Source organism: Planococcus citri, chromosome 5, assembly GCF_950023065.1.
Source record: "Planococcus citri chromosome 5, ihPlaCitr1.1, whole genome shotgun sequence".
NCBI classification, from domain to species: Eukaryota; Metazoa; Arthropoda; class Insecta; order Hemiptera; family Pseudococcidae; genus Planococcus; species Planococcus citri.
Genome location: NC_088681.1, coordinates 28,738,748 through 28,754,928, shown reverse-complemented (window position 1 = coordinate 28,754,928; position 16,181 = coordinate 28,738,748). Strand labels below are relative to the sequence as shown.

The 16,181-nt window shown below is 30.9% G+C and overlaps 3 protein-coding genes across 3 annotated transcripts; 1 reads left to right on the top strand and 2 right to left on the bottom strand.

Moving 5' to 3' along the window:
• Positions 1-105: 105 nt before the first annotated feature.
• Positions 106-10,274, bottom strand: LOC135846465 (glycerophosphocholine phosphodiesterase GPCPD1-like). The gene is made up of 14 exons (XM_065365568.1): positions 9,985-10,274; positions 9,719-9,851; positions 9,498-9,652; positions 8,615-8,772; positions 8,363-8,437; positions 5,677-5,784; positions 2,093-2,243; positions 1,724-1,865; positions 1,400-1,628; positions 1,169-1,321; positions 954-1,084; positions 727-862; positions 488-648; positions 106-414 (listed from the first exon to the last, which is right to left on the bottom strand). Exons 2-14 carry the CDS (start codon positions 9,847-9,849, stop codon positions 354-356), a joined length of 1,791 nt encoding a protein of 596 aa, XP_065221640.1. The 5' UTR covers positions 9,850-9,851; positions 9,985-10,274; the 3' UTR covers positions 106-353.
• A 140-nt stretch (positions 10,275-10,414) lies between these two features.
• On the top strand, positions 10,415-12,489 carry Dph5 (diphthine methyl ester synthase). Its single transcript, XM_065365578.1, has 5 exons — positions 10,415-10,654; positions 10,734-10,967; positions 11,051-11,171; positions 11,261-11,392; positions 11,466-12,489. Exons 1-5 carry the CDS (start codon positions 10,520-10,522, stop codon positions 11,651-11,653), a joined length of 810 nt encoding a protein of 269 aa, XP_065221650.1. The 5' UTR covers positions 10,415-10,519; the 3' UTR covers positions 11,654-12,489.
• Positions 11,670-12,455, bottom strand: LOC135846472 (synaptic plasticity regulator PANTS). The gene is made up of 3 exons (XM_065365581.1): positions 12,311-12,455; positions 12,062-12,223; positions 11,670-11,979 (listed from the first exon to the last, which is right to left on the bottom strand). The coding sequence occupies exons 1-3, from the start codon at positions 12,380-12,382 to the stop codon at positions 11,755-11,757; spliced, it is 459 nt and encodes a 152-aa protein (XP_065221653.1). The 5' UTR covers positions 12,383-12,455; the 3' UTR covers positions 11,670-11,754.
• Positions 12,490-16,181: the final 3,692 nt, after the last annotated feature.

The window sequence follows — 16,181 nt, the reverse complement described above, 5'->3', positions numbered from 1 at the left end:
CGATTTTAACTTTAGATTGAATTTGAAACAGTTGAAGACAATAATTATTTAAAAGTAGATAAAAAATTATAGCTCTTTACTAATCCATAAAAAAAAATCAAAAAATAACTAAGGAAAAATTATATTTAAAGATTGCCAGCATATGAACAAAACAAGATGCTCGTCAATACAACAACTTTACAAACACAAATACTGATACGGAATATTCCTTAAAATGATTGAAAGTATACATACTTGTAGATTTTAAAAACCTACTGAAAAAAATTTAAAACCATTTTTTAAAAAATGTTCAATAATACTAGCAAAGGTTCAACTTTATAGAACAAATACACTCGAAATTTGAAATCTTTTTATCAATTTACAACAACATTCTGGAACACATCCTTCTTCAATTTCTGACCATACTGATCAATTCTAAAAAACGAAAAAAAAATCATAAGCAAGCGTGAAAATGAAACGAAAAATCGTAATTTTAGCTATCATTTACCTGTCGAAAATAATACCATGTACTCCTTGTTCGCGAAGGGTACATATATTTTTCTCGTCGTTATTATCATCACCCCAACAAAACAGGACCAAGTTGTTATTCAACACGTATTTAACATGACTATAATTAACCAGAAGTTCTTCGCTATGAGCCACAATACCCTAAACAAGTAAAAAGAAAAATCCATTAAAAATCAAATATCCAAATTTTCAACGATATTTTAAAATCTGTATTTTTACCAATAAATCAGCGTAGTTGGCGAACTTGACGGCGTTTTCAACGTTACTCATTCTATGATCCGAATAAGGTGGATATTTTTTCGTCTGTCCTTGAGTCAGGAACATCACCGGGTATTTGTTTTGTTTCATTCGAGCCCTGTAAAAAAGACCAATTTTGAGAATTATTAATCTCGCATTAACGAGTGAATATTTCTTCGGGTTAGTTTTACGTATCAAGAAAATCGTACATCAGGCAAACATCCGGATTGAAGGAAGAAAATACGATATATCTTCTTCCGGCATTCGCGTAGACTACTTTTAGAATTCTGTCTACGTATTCGTTCATATCAATCGGATGGTCGAGTTCGTTGCTTCCGTCCTGAGAACAAACGAGATAATTTACTTAGATCGTATAATTCGGAATTCAGTCTCAAGCACTTCTCATCGCAAAAAATAATCTCACCATTAATTCAGAATTGTATTTGATTTCTATATTGAACCCAATTTGCGGATCAATTGCTTGAAGTACCTGCTCCAGCGATGGAAACGGGGAATACTCTTCTTGATCGTCATTTTCGAACGAAAACGTTAAATTACTTTCGTTCACGTGATGAACCTGACCAAAGAAAAAAATAAATTAAATTCGTTTTAAACCCGAGAATGATTCGAATTCGAGTCCGAGCTCAAAACTTACTTTGAAATCTTTCAACTCCTCGTATCGTAGCTTATGGAAAGGGAATACCATTTTTCGACTGTTCTGATCCATTTGCTCTTTCTTCCGTACATCCAACAGAACATGGAAATCGTGGTAAATTGTAGGAACTAGATCGTTAGTTAGTTGAACATCGAACTCGATGAGATGGGCACCACACTGACCGGCCGATTTAAACGATCCGATCGTGTTCTCGCGGAATTTCGCGTTTCTGCAGATTGAATATAAATAAATAAGGTGTAATTCTGATCGTGACAATCGAAACAGTTACTACATATTTTACTGTACATGAAATAATATACAAACTTTTCTTTAACTTTGGAATAAGATACACCGGAACCTCTGTGCCCAATTTCAAGACCGGTCCACGAATTATTCCAATACTTGGCGTATGATACTTTGAATTTACAGCTTAAATCAGCGGTTGGCCTGATGATTAAATATTTAACTGAAAAAGTTGAAAAATAATAAAATTGAAAATCATTTAAGACATGAATTGTAAAGTACAGAAAATTATTCATGAACGAAAAGAGCCCAAGGCATGGCCGAAATTTTGTGCATTTTCTATCTTAGTTCTCCTCCTCTGGAGAGTAAATTAAAATTTTACTGATTTTTTTTGCTCCGACAAAAATCATTTCGCTGAGCTAAGAACGATAAAATGATGATAAAATTTACCAGAAAGTGTTCCAAGATATTCACGTTGCTCAGAATGAATTGGTATCGTGAAACTTCCATGGCTATTTTGATTTTTATTTTCCAACACGGCGAAGCTGTAGTACTTTTTTACTTCCGATTCTTCTAAATCGACGAATTCGATTTTAAATCCCTGAAAAATACATTAGGAATAAGGTTAAAGTAATGCAGCTCACAAAATAATACACGACAATCATCATTTTGATGCAAAAAAAAAAAAATCGACAACATATTTTTCAAAATGGAAAATTCTGATTTCCGCGGAAAAAAATCATTTTAAAAAATTTTACCTTTTTTTGCTTTAAAAATAAGCTGATTTTCAAAGAGAAAAAAAATCAGTATTTTGATTTTAAAAAAATCAATAAAAGTAGGCAACTTATTCAACACATTTCAAAAAATCTGAATGAACGAATAAGTTGGGGGGGGGGGGGTTACACCCGTGTGAAGCATAATTTTTTCATTTTTAAAGTAGGTAATCTGATGATTGAAAAAAATTATTTGAATTTAGCTTCTCAGAAATCGGTCACGTTCCTTTTTTTTCACGAAGGTAGCCTTCGAACAGAAAACGTTTGAATTAAAAAAAAAAAAGAAATGAAAAATTGGTAAATAATTTATCAGAATTTTTTCCCCACATTTGTTCTATTAAATTTGAAAAAAGTTGACGAATGATTAAAATTGATAGGGTGGATGTAAGAAAGGGCGGGGGTGTGGTTTGAGGAGTGAAAAAAGGGAAACTATTTTTTGCCAAATAATAAGTGGGAAAAATTCCAATCTAATGAGAAAAATTGACAAAATTTATCAAAACTTTCAAATGTTGTCATTTCTTTATCCTTGCTCCTTCAAAATTTTCAATTCAACGAAATGTTAGAAAAAAAACAACAATAAGCAAAGGGCATGGGGTGAAATTAAAAATCAAAATTTACAAAAAAATATGCCTATTTTCAGAAAGAATCGACAAAACAAATAAGTAAAAAATTTTAATTTCCAAATACTTTCTTAATTTTGAACTTGAATTTCTTCTGTTCCACGAAATAAATATTTCAAAAAATTGACCAAAAATTGGGTAGGTAAATGTAGGAAAAAGAAAATAGAACGAAAAATCGAAATTCAAAATTTGAGTTAATCTTATCGAAAACATCAGTTTCATAATTATGATGACTTTCTGTGGGATTGTCAGGAAAAAATTTGAATATTTCTAGAAAACTCAAAAAATTATAAATTAAATTCAAAATCAATTCTCCTTTTCCAACTCAAATTTCTCTACTTCAGGAAAACACATTTTTATAAAATTGTAACGTTGAGTCATTAAAAAAATGCACAGTTGCCAACCCCTTATTTTCTACTACAAAATTTCCCTTTCAACAAAAAATATCAAAAAAATAAATACGAAGATGAAAAATATGGAGTTAGAAGGGGAGAGTGGGAGGGAGAAGGGTAATTGAAATTGAATTTTTGTGTCATCGAGAAAAATTGGTTTTAAATTCAAAAGCTATCTGTTTATTGAAATAGCCTGCATATTTTTGAAAAAATTGTTACGGAGATGGAAAAAGAACGAGGAAGAAAAATCAAAAATTAAAATTCAAGTATAAAAAAACACAGTTGCTAGTTCTTAATTTTCCACTAAAATTTTTCTGTTCAATGAAGTTTTGAAAAAAATTAGGAAAAATTGATATGAAAATAGAAATGGCAAAAGGGGAATGGGTATTAAAAATTAACATTTCCGATATCGAAAAAATCTTCACTTTGTAATCTGAATTTTTATCAAATGGTAAAAAAAAAACCGGAATATTATTTATTTCAGAAAAGTTCATGAAAATCATACAATTTTTAAATTCGTTCTTTATCAATTTTTCATTTTTTAAGTACTTAATATAAAAAGTTGAATGAAAAATGAAATAAAAAAGGGTTAAAATAAATTAAAAATATTACAAAAACTCACTTTTGAAAAAAAAATGGTAATTTGAGAATGACAAACTAAAATTGGTTTTTAGCTCAGAAACAATTGAAAAAAAATTTTAACTTCAGAACTTTTGCAGTAATTTTGGACGTTTTTTGGGTCTCCATCTCCTTCGCCTCTCCTACCCATATGATTTTTCAAGGAAAAGGAAGGGGAATATGAATTTAGGATTGAAATAAGATTAAAACGTTGAGAACATTCCTGCTCAAAACTGATATAGGCAACTTATTTAACATCTTTTTAAAAAAATGAACGTCGTTTTAGGATTACAGCCAAGAAAATCTCATTTGAAGTGTTTTTTATGCAATATTTCAAGGTGATCGAACAAGATAAAAGTATTATCCTGGTTTAGCTTTGATGTCAATTGCACGATAGAAAGCGATACAATTTACAAATCGAACATTATTTTCTCGAGAATAACGTTGTCGTGTAACACTTACAGGAAAGCAAATGAAAAAATTATAATTTTTACACGAACAATACGAAAGTTTCAACCTTTATGGGATCCTTTGTTTACCAGTTTTGTGATTTAAAAAACATCAAAAGAAATTACTGCACCTATTCATTTTTTCTGTTGCCTATTGAATTTAAATAGCGAAATTGTTGCACGATAACTTACTAAGTCTACTTTGGAATTTTTTTTAAGCGATTGAGAAATAAACGTCTACACGTTAATTTTGCAGAATTTTTCCTTAATTTTTTTTTTAATTTGAAAAAAAAAATGCGAATCAGATTTCAGTGCTGTTTTTTGAACAGAGCAATTTTTAAACTTCATAAAAAAAATGAAATTACGACTTTTACCATAAACTCAATGACAATGACGGTACATAAAAATTCAATTTTAATGCAAATGCAATATACATTGCTATTTGGCAACTCAGCTTTCATAATATAGTAGAACATGGTGTTTCATAATGTTTGTAAATACATATGCGAAAATATGCTTTTCAGTTTTCACGATGAATTATTCGCAAATATGTAAAACTACGTCGCTTCATTTCACTTCGAATGATAATAAAACTAATTCAACATTCAGTCACGTGTCGTATACTATGCCTTGAGCTAACCCAACATTCCTTCGAAACATGATAAAAGTACTCGAGTAACACGTAAACTATAAAGACTAGGTACTCGATGTCGACGAACAATATCATAAAGTGTTTCCAAGTCAGACTCGAGGGCAAAAAACCGTATAAAATATCTGACGATATTATCTCGTCATTACTCATTTACGTACGTAATCATTCGCAGAACATGAAAATTTATCAGCGAATTAAATCCATACTCGAACCACGTTTCTTGGTTCGATTAAACTATCGAACGAGTAGGCCAACTACATAAGTTAAGTACGTTAATCAAAAAAAAAAAAAAAGTATTCGACTCGCGACGGGGTCAAATTCCAAACGACATTGGGTGTTCGGTTCTTAGAAAGGCTACCCAAATGGTTTAAATACCTATCAGATGATTAAACACCAGTCAAGGATATATAAGCAAGCAATATGTACCATCAAATCTAAATAAGCTACAGATATTCTCAGTACCTACTATTTACACGTTACAGTACATTAAAAAAGCAAAAAAATCATACCTATCTCATAAGTATACTCACTAGTTTATCAATGGAAAATGCGCGTGTTATAAAAATGGTCGAATCTGATTTATAATACGCGTATCCATTTTCTTCTTGCTTACATAATCTTCCGTTTTCCTCGCAAACCTGCGATAAATCATTGATTAATTCAAAATGAATTGGTTAGCTAGGTAGGTGTAGATGTAGGTAGGTATTTCGCTGATGCTGTTGCAAGTTCGCCAACTCTTTGTCTTTCGATCTCTCTGCGATTAATTAACAACCCATACAATAAACTGCACAGAGAGATACGAATTCTGTAACAATAATATGCGTTCAATTGTTTAAAAATCTCGTTTTCTTCAGTTGCAAACATCGCTTACCATATTATAATGTGTATTTTAAAATCGTTATAATAAGAATCGTCGCTATTGGCCCGTGGTCCGTTCAGTTTTGGAATTTTTTCAATGCACCCCACTACTCATTCCCTCATTTTTTTTCTCCTTCAAAATGAGGACTGGAGAGACACGAATAGGTCGAATTCAACAAATAAATGGATATTTAAGCTCAGAAATATCGCATTAGTGGGAAACAATACGTCACATCACATTTTCATCAAATTATTTACATTTTCCCCCAAAATTAGGCGGCTAGAGGGGTTATTTATGGTTGTATCCAAAAACTAAGAGAATATTCGAACTCAGCGTCCTTGAAAACCTAACAAACGATACGTCACACACGATTTCTATTTTTTTGGTGTTTTGGCCAAGTTCGAGGTCATTAGGGGGGGGGGGGGTTCTGAACCGTCGGATCGAAAAAATGAATCGATATTTCAACTCTACGCATTCAAATCAGTAACAATCGATACGTCACTTCGCTTTTGAATTTTTTTAGAATTTTGACCAAAATGAAGGCTCTTGTGCCCCTTCCCCGCAGCTAAAATCTCATTTTGAATTATTTTGGAAAATTAGATTGTTGAAAAGAAAGTCAAAAACTCAACAAAGACTTCTCTGCAATTTTTCAAATTTTTAAATGGCAGCTTTCAAACTTCAATTTTTAACTCATTGTAAAAAGTTGAGCTTTCATCTTGAAAGTTGAACTGTAAGCTTATAAAATTACAATTACAGGTTTTGAATCCACGATTTATTAATTTTTTATATTTCAAGAACAAATTTGCTACAAGTTAGGGGAATCTTAAGCTATGAACTTTCAAAATTCAGCAAGTTCATTTTCAAATTTAATTTTTGAAGCTACAATAACTGAATTTTATTATGAAAAAATTGAAAAAAATAAAATTGATTTTTTAAAGTCTTATTTTTCATTTTATTTTCTCAACTGTTTTTTTTTTTTTTTTTTTTTTTTGGAATTTCAGCATAATATTATAAACAATTAAACATCCTCCCCCCCACCTTAAATAAATCGAAAAAAGTATTGAGAAAAAAGACAAATGAATAAAATTTAAAAAATGAAGAAAAAAATGAAAAATTACTTGAAAAAAATATTGTCGAAAGTGTTTATGTTGAAATTCCAAAAAATAATTGAAAATGTCAATAATTATTAATGAATACAAAAATAAAAAATAAAAAAAATAAAAAATGAAAAAAAATTCAAATTTCAAATGAAAATTTTTTAAAGTATAGAATGTTGAAATCCTTTATAATTATTATTAAAAACAAAGAAAAAATGATTAAAAAAAAAAATGAAAAATAGTTCAAAAAATTTTTTTAATAAATGAAAAGATTGATCGATTGACAAAATGTGAAGAGTCAAAATAAATTTAAAACGATGAAAAAAATAAAAATAATTAAAACAAAAAACAACAAAAAACTGAAAGATTATTGAAGTTTAATTTTTTTCTTTTCAAGTTCTAAGACATTTGAAGAAGTTTTTTTTTCGCTCGATATAAAAATGAGAAATGAATACAAAAAGAACTCGAGAATAAAAATTGAAAACCCCCCATTTTGGTTACATAAAAAATAAAGGCAAGACGATTTTTAAGAAATGATAAGATTGAAAAAAAAAGTCTTTTAGAAGAAAAAAATCTTTTTTACAGTTGAGTATTTTGCCACAAGTCGAAAATTTTGAGAACTCCTACATCGTTCAATAATTTTGATAAGTTGGTAAACTCGATTACAGATGAGTTTTGCATTATCAGTTGATTTACTCGTAATTGCAAACAAGTTTTAATTGATGTTAGGTCGTAAAGGTTACGTATATCGTCATTTTATTTAAACGAGTACTTCACACCTCTTTTTTCCTATTCCATTACGAAAAAAAAAAATAGAATAAATTCTTCACGTGGTTTTTACATAAGGAAAAATTCAACACTTCTATTTTTTCATCATTAACATATTTTCACCAAAAAATTTCCACCTTACGGAACAGTTTTTTCTTTCAGTGTCAGTGAAACGTATCGCTGATGAGGAGGGAAGAGGAGCGGGGCGTCTTAGTCGATAAACATATTGCTACCCAGACCTCAGACAAAACTATATATTATGAGGCAAAAAATGAACAAAGAGGGAAAAAAACGCTCGATAATATTTTCCAACACGCGATTTCAACGACGTGGCAACGCAACGATATTTTTAGAACTTGGTCAATACACAACGACATACGCGTGTCATATTCATATGTATAATGCCACGTTCACTTATGCAAACGAAGCTGTAAAGTACACCTATATCTTCCGATAGAATGTTACCTAGTTATATAGTAACAGAATACTAACCGATAGTAAAACCTCGGAACAACCAGCACCGGTATTGATATCGCAAGGCAAAGCTGACGATAATTTAATATTGACCTGAGGGGAAAAAATAAGAGAAAATTAATTATTCGTAACTCGGAAATGATTGAAATGCGTACAAATAAATACATCCAAAAGTGTAGATTATTTTCATAATACATATGTGAATTTTCTCTTCTCTTTAAAAATTATCGTACTTGATTTTACTCGTATCAATTAATCGCAGTGGCTTACTTTTTTATTTTGATAATTTGGAGATTGCCACTGGATAGCATCTCGATTAACGCTCAATTGTACAAATACGTCGGATGTGAGCCAGCCATTTTCTATTTTCTTTGTGTTCTCAGAAAGGCCAAAAACATCTACTTTTGTCTCCGATTCTTTGAAAACACCTGCGAACAATGGGCGAAAGCGTATAAATAGTACGTAGAATAAATGACGTTTGAAAATGGACACAAATATTTTGTACATTATGTAACGTAAATGGATAACATGACGAATGATTATTTTTCTTTTTTGTTTTTTGCTTATCTAGGTGCTTTAGTTGTTTTGATACCAGGGGTATTTTTCTTATTTACATTTCTGAGAATTATCTGTTTTCTAATCTTTTGCTCGATTACGAAAAATTGATAAAAGTCATGATTTTGCCTTTGTCCATCTTCGCCATCAAAATGACCAATTTGTAACGTATTTCCACACCTTAATACTTGAAAACATATTCTAATGTTGTATTTTTTTTCAATTCTACTTTAGAAGTTTGATTAATAATTAATTTGCACAATATTGCAACACCACCTTTGACCTCAATAGTAATAAAATTACGTTCCCGACGTGGCCAAATCATCGGTACCCAACAAAGATCTCTCTTCAAAAGGGAGAAAACATCAGATTCGAAACGAATAATTCAATTTTAAATTCGTTTAGCAATCATTCGTCATCAGTCAACTTTTCTGGCATTCGTAATAATTTTCATCACGATGCGATTAAGCCAGCAAACGGGAAACTTTAATCCAGTCAATTTATGCAATAAATCACCGGAAAACAACGACTTATTGGATGAAATTTCAACCAGAATGATTTAAAAAATTTAAACAAACATGTCCTGTTTACTACTCACTGGTACTTTGGATGATTCGAGACTGTAGATTTGTTTCCCAGTAGTGAATCATCGTTTTTGGCGGACTGGAATTGATAAATGTACACAGAACGTACCTGTAATGGACGTCTCGATCGGTGGGAATATCTGCAGAACCTATCCACGAATTTGTAGCTCTGTGAAACGAGTCAAAAATTAAGTAACGCAATTTTAAAATCGATTAATATTACGAATTGACCAACTTGTCTAGTTTCAAACGAAGTAAGTTGTTTGGACACCAATTTCCTAAAGTCTCGCAGTCACCAGAGACGCATATGATGCCAACATTATCGGGGTCGTATTGAACTCGGAATGTCCAAGATTTATTAGCCATTGCTAGAGAAAAAGAAAAACAACGTATAAGTAACTCAAGCTTGGTACTACAAGAAGAGACACAAATGCATAGGTCAGTGAAGCGATAACTCACACATTTGCATATTAAATTCATAAAATCGAAATGTATTCTTACCAAACAATTGTTTAAAACGAACAAAATGGATTAGAGAGTTACAAAAATACTAAAAAATTGCTCTTCACACGAAGAGCAAAATGGCACGCGAACGACACAGATGTACTTGGCAAAATGTTCGCAAAATGAATGAACGAACCCTCGAAGCGTGAATTTTAATTTGACATTTCAAATATATCTAAATTAATTCATGATCTTGACTAAACCTGTAATTTAAATTCATACTCGCGACAGAATTTCTAACTTTCGCTTATCATAACGTAAACAGCGCGATTGGCGATTAAAATTTTTTTATTTACAATCGTTCGATCTGATTCAAGGACGAAGAAAGAACGAAAAACGAACGAATTCGAACGAAGTTAAACGAACGATTTGTTTTTGTTTTGTTAATCAATGTTGCCATTACGTTAGAAATAAATAGTAAAACTACGAATCGAAAAACACGTGATTGATAAAAAAATGATAACAGGACGAGCTGTGAATTTTCAAATTTTCCGGCGTCGGTGTTTCTTCTAATAATTAAAATCGAGTGAAAATGTTTTATTTAATCGGAATTGGTTTATACGATGAGAAAGATATCACTGTCAAAGGTTTAGAAATAGTCAGAAAAGCCAGCAGAGTTTACCTCGAACACTACACATCCATAATATGGAAGAGCAAAGAAGACTTGGTGAGATTTCACTTCCTCTTGAGTAAATTTGCTTATTCATTAGTCATTACGAAGCTATCCCTGCATTCTTATTTTCTAGGAAAAATTCTACGGTTGCAATTTAATCCTAGCCGATCGTGAAATGGTCGAGATGAACTCCGATGAAATTTTGCACAATTCAAAAAACGAAGACGTCGTATTTTTAGTAGCTGGTGATCCTGTTGCAGCCACTACTCATACAGATTTAATTCTCAGAGCGAATGAAAAAAATATCAAGACACAAATCGTTCATAACGCATCGATTTTCAATTCGGTTGCATGTTGTGGACTACAGGTTTGTAAAAATATTCCTGTAAATTATCTTATTTCTCATACGAAACGATGAGCTTACCTAATGATATTATTCATCTTCTGCAGCTTTATAATTTCGGTGAAACCATATCCATTCCTTACTGGACTGATTCTTGGAAACCAGACAGCTTTTGGGAGAAATTAAAACGAAACGTAGACGCAAATCTTCACACATTATGTTTATTAGGTTAATGATCTATTTTTCATAGCTCAGTCAGCATATTCGTCGCAGATTATTCGATAGTATTACCTATTACTTATACCGATGTATTTCAGATATTCAAGTCAAAGAACCTACTCCAGATAGTTTGACGAAAAAAATTAAGCAATATTTACCACCACGTTTCATGTCTGTTAAAGAAGCTTCCCACCAATTAATGCAGATACTTCAAATGAAACCAGACTCGAGTTAGTAATTTTTTCTCTATTCGTATTCTCAAAATTAGAAGGAAATTAATATACGTAATCTTATGTAATTCAGAAATTACACCAGAAACATTATGCGTTGGATTAGCTCGAGTTGGAGCTAGTGATCAAAAAATCGTAGCTTGTTCGTTAGAAGAAATGCAATCAGTGGAACTTGGTCTACCTTTACATTCCTTGGTAATAGCAGCTCCAAAGTTACACCCTTTAGAAGAAGAATATTTGAAACAATTTTATATTTCTTAACCCAATAAACGATTCATTTCGTAAAAAACATAACAATTTATTGACTAATATACAATCCATATTACCGAGAAGCGAATTTCAGAGAGGGAAAATCGGCGACCTTAAGAAATAGTACATCTAGATCCAACAGAAGCATCGATACCTTTTTTCATATCATCTTCCCTGCCGATAAAGTAACTTTCTTCTCTTTGTTGTTCAAGATGTGGTGGTAGAGGAGCATTCCAATTACGAGGAGGACGATTAGTACGCGGTTTCCAAACATCATTGTTTTCGTGTAATTTTATTCTATTATCTAACGTCTCCATTTCGCGTTTGATTAGCCGAGCCTACGATGAAACGATTACGATAATTAGCGTTGGATTATATATCATATGTATTTTAAAGTTTAAATATTTGAAATAATCATACCCCAGCAGCGAAATCGTCTTTCGCGTACTGTTTGCAATCTTTGTAATTATGGTACCATACATTACAATCTGCAAATTGGCCATCTCTGTAATATTGATAGAAGCGTGATTTTACTGCTTTACAGTTGGCGTATTCTACATCGTATATTGTACAAGGTCTGATCTAATAAAAAATAATGAAATGAATTAGAAACTCTGAGTAGTTAATTTATAAATATGTAATAATGTAGACGTAGAATGTTAAACTTACCATCCATTCGTTATTATCAACAAATTTTCGATCTTCTTCAACCTTCTGCAATTCCGGACTTAATTGTGCCATTTGGATATTTCAGCACGAGAAATTTCGCATCTGATTAATAAATTTTACTGATCTAAGCTGCCTATGATCAAAATTTAATTTCTTTCATCATTATTCGCTACTATCAATTTGCCGAAAAACGAATTTCTTATCAGTTCAATTTTTTTCGACAAAAACAATGTTACCAACTGATGAACTGACGATGATTTTCGTATCACAACAAGGAACTGAAACCGAACCGAATCAAGTTTAAATTTTTAAATTAATTTTTTTTAATATTTTTAATAAATTAATAATAGTTGATTATTTTGAGATTTTTGAATTTTTCGACGAATTTTGACTTTGAGGTTTATTATATTTTCCAAGTGGAGCAAAAGAAGTAACTGAGTAGTAACTCCTAGTCCTAACTCAAATTGTTGCAATTAATATTAAATAATATTTATTTTCTATTTTGATTTTTTATTTTTTTAAAAATATTTTTTTACGAATTTTAAAGCGAATGAATTTTACGTGAATTGGAACTTACTTACTAAAAAAGGTTATTTTATTATTTATTATTTGATTTTTGATGTATGAAAAAATTATGTATGGTATGGTATTATTGAAATGGTATGCTCAATATTGATATTGAATACTCAATTCGTCAACGGTGCATATATGTACATGTAGGTAGAAATAAGATTTCTTCCCTGAAAAAAGAATTTATTGATGGAATTATCAGAATTGTTTGGTTTGGTCCTGAGGAGGATTTTGTTATAATAATACAATACATATCAATCACCTGAAATATGGTTGAATATTATAAAATCAATAATCAAACTTGAACACCAATCATTTTTTGCAAAAAAAATCAAAATCACAAAATGTAGGTGTAGGTACATTAGTTGGAGTTTAACCAGGTTGTATAGCTTTGGGTACGCCGGTACAGACTTCTTTCATCTCATCACAGTTCTGAATCCAGATTATTTTACAGCATATAGGTATTTTTCATTTGTCATTTTATTCTGTTTTTTTTTTTTTTTTTTTTTTTTTAAATAGTATGTTAATTTTTTGTTAGTCTCGAGGCCGACGAGTTCTATCTTAAGATACCATAATCGAATTTAAACATCTATATGATAGCCATGTGTTCCAACTAGGCACCTACATTTACATATCTTTGCAAATCTCAAAAAAGAAAACATTTTTCAAAACCATAGACCTATCTATAATATCTACCTACCAACAAATAAAACAAATTAATATGGAAAACGTACGCCAACATAACATAACATTCCTTCGCAATTCGGTTTACTTGGAGTGATTTTTCACCGGAAAATTTACACCTAATTCCAATTAATGACAAAAAATATAACGATGAGAATACAGAACTCGTCAACTTGAAAAACCAACGAGGTGATGGTTTTGATATTTCAATGGAGAATTCCCTCACCTCCCTTTTTAATAACGTAGTACGAGCTGTGCTTCATCCTGCTCATTGTAAATATGAAGTACACCTTCATCTCACGTTCCTCTATCATTTATATGAAAGTGCGTGAAGTACGCCGTACGCGATGCCGTGATGCGTGACTATAAATCGGAGCGTGTTTCCAAGTGAAAAAAATTGCACCTCGAGATTTACACCCGACACGTTTTACACAAGAAAATTTCCTCATCTAAAAAATAATAAGCTTCATTCCCACCACGCAGAGATCACACAAAAATTCCATTAATATTGCCGAACACTGAAACTCTACTCGTAGGTAGGTACTGATATTGTTTCCAGTCGCTTTCTGAAGCTTTGAAAAGACTGTTAAAGTGGACTGGACGGTGGACATTTCGGTGGATTTGATAAACACCATCGTAAAAGTAGGTATTTTCCTCCCGAGCGTGAATTTTTTCTCGTCCGTTTCTATTTTCCCCAAATGTGGATATTTTACGAGTATATTTACAATGTCGTTGTCGTTTGTGGTGCGAAAGTTTGCTCTTTTTTTTTAGCGAATGGGTAACTCCACGTATATAAAATATATTCGTCGAGTGTATAATATGAAAATAAAATACCAAAAATATTGTCGAGTTGACAACTTTGAAATTGTACTCGGTTTATATGGCGAAAATGTTGCACAACTCGTAAAACCTAATGGTACTGAGATGGCACATACTATTCCAATACAATTAATACCATCTTCATAAAATTTCATTACCTATAAGACTTTTTTTTATTCATTAACGAAAATTTTGCATTTCTTTCTTTAGAGCATATTTTGCGTACGTGTTTGTATGATTCGATTAGAGTCAAATATTGAGATCCATTTATTACAACACCTATTTCAAGATTTTAACTTATCAAGTACCTACCTACCTATATGCAAAGGTTTTGGGACAAGTAAATGAACCCCTATAGTAGGCTATATATAACTCTTGCCTAACTCATTTACTGTCGTGTTACGAGTACCTATAGGAAAGTTATTTCTTTTCCGAACACCCTAAAAACCACCTCAGGTGAACTGCATAATATTATAATAGGTATAAACGATGGGTATCATATTAAACCATTTTGCGTTGGTAAAAGTTGCCTGTAATTTAGTCAGATGTTCATAAAAGATAATTATCGTATCAAATGCAGCACCTAACATTTTGTCGAATAGAATTTGTCCGGACAAAACTTCAAACTCGAATTTACCACGACGCTAATAACGTTACCAGACCAAAAGATACCGCGACGACGACGGGCTATCTTCCACAAAAGGACAATCAAATTGGCAATTTCTATGTAAATTGGGCGCTGCTCATTTCAGTTCAAGTGCGTGTTTTCTTCGCGTTTTCAAATATAGTTTTTGTTTCGTTTACAAAAGTCCTGCAAAAGAATCTAGCGCGAAGAATAAGAAGTCTATTTCCGGTACAAAGAGAGGAATAGCTGTAGGCTATTGTTCAGACTTGATTTACATATACAATTATCTACCCTTTTATCTTTTTCACCCTTGGAGAGCAATTTTATCTTTATAACGCCTTCTCGTGCCATTTTCATTGTATATATGTAATGCAACGGTGACGTTTTTGCAATAAAAAATTATATTCCATTTTCTTTCCTGTGCTTCTCATTCCTGTTTTTATTTATTTATTTTTTTTGAAAAACTTTCCAAGTATTTAATGATGATCAAATGAAAGCATATTCAATTTGTACTTACTAAATTGAAAATATTCGAGTGTACATTTTACCATTTCCCAATCATGTAAGAAGTATTTGAAATAATTTAAATAAAATTCAACTTGAATTGAAATATTTTAAAATGAATTATAAGTCGAATTGAATTTCACGTACATGAATCATAAAAAATTCAAATACATAAAATTTTAAAATGAATTAAATTAAATTATCATAAATTGCACCACAATCAATTTCAAAATTGAAATGAACTATTCTAGAATCAATTACATACATAATACAAAAATGAATAAATAAAATTCAAATTAAACTAAATTTCATTTAGTTATAAATTAAAATAAATCAGGTATTTTAAATTAAATTAAATTAAATTAAATTAAAATCAAATAAATTAGATTAGGTAATACAAAGTAAATTGATTAAAGTATCTCTAAATCAATTGATTTAAAATAAAATGAAATAATTTAATTTAATACTTACATACTTACTTGAAAAAAAAAAAAAAAAACATTAAAGTAGGTATCTTCAGATACTAAAAAAAGAAATAGGTAGTGAGAAGGAAAGTAAACCTGAAACGTTTCAACAATAAGTCTTTCTTAACAGAAGACAAATTTTCTCCTACAAAACATATGAAAGGAAACGTCATATCATGTTACCTACCTACTTTTTAAAGTTGGC

What these genes read in the sequence shown, in the direction of transcription:
- LOC135846465 (XM_065365568.1), bottom strand. Translation starts at nt 9,849, where the DNA reads ATGGCTAATAAATCTTGGACATTCCGAGTTCAATACGACCCCGATAAT. An exon ending in TATTCCAAAGTTAAAGAAAA is followed by an intron (nt 1,629 to 1,723) that starts GTTTGTATATTA and finishes TTCAATCTGCAG; the next exon opens with AAACGCGAAATTCCGCGAGA. An exon ending in CATGGTATTATTTTCGACAG is followed by an intron (nt 415 to 487) that starts GTAAATGATAGC and finishes TTCGTTTTTTAG; the next exon opens with AATTGATCAGTATGGTCAGA.
- Dph5 (XM_065365578.1), top strand. Translation starts at nt 10,520, where the DNA reads ATGTTTTATTTAATCGGAATTGGTTTATACGATGAGAAAGATATCACT. An exon ending in GGAAGAGCAAAGAAGACTTG is followed by an intron (nt 10,655 to 10,733) that starts GTGAGATTTCAC and finishes CTTATTTTCTAG; the next exon opens with GAAAAATTCTACGGTTGCAA. An exon ending in TCACACATTATGTTTATTAG is followed by an intron (nt 11,172 to 11,260) that starts GTTAATGATCTA and finishes GATGTATTTCAG; the next exon opens with ATATTCAAGTCAAAGAACCT.
- LOC135846472 (XM_065365581.1), bottom strand. Translation starts at nt 12,382, where the DNA reads ATGGCACAATTAAGTCCGGAATTGCAGAAGGTTGAAGAAGATCGAAAA. An exon ending in TTGATAATAACGAATGGATG is followed by an intron (nt 12,224 to 12,310) that starts GTAAGTTTAACA and finishes ATTTTTTATTAG; the next exon opens with ATCAGACCTTGTACAATATA. An exon ending in AAGACGATTTCGCTGCTGGG is followed by an intron (nt 11,980 to 12,061) that starts GTATGATTATTT and finishes GTTTCATCGTAG; the next exon opens with GCTCGGCTAATCAAACGCGA.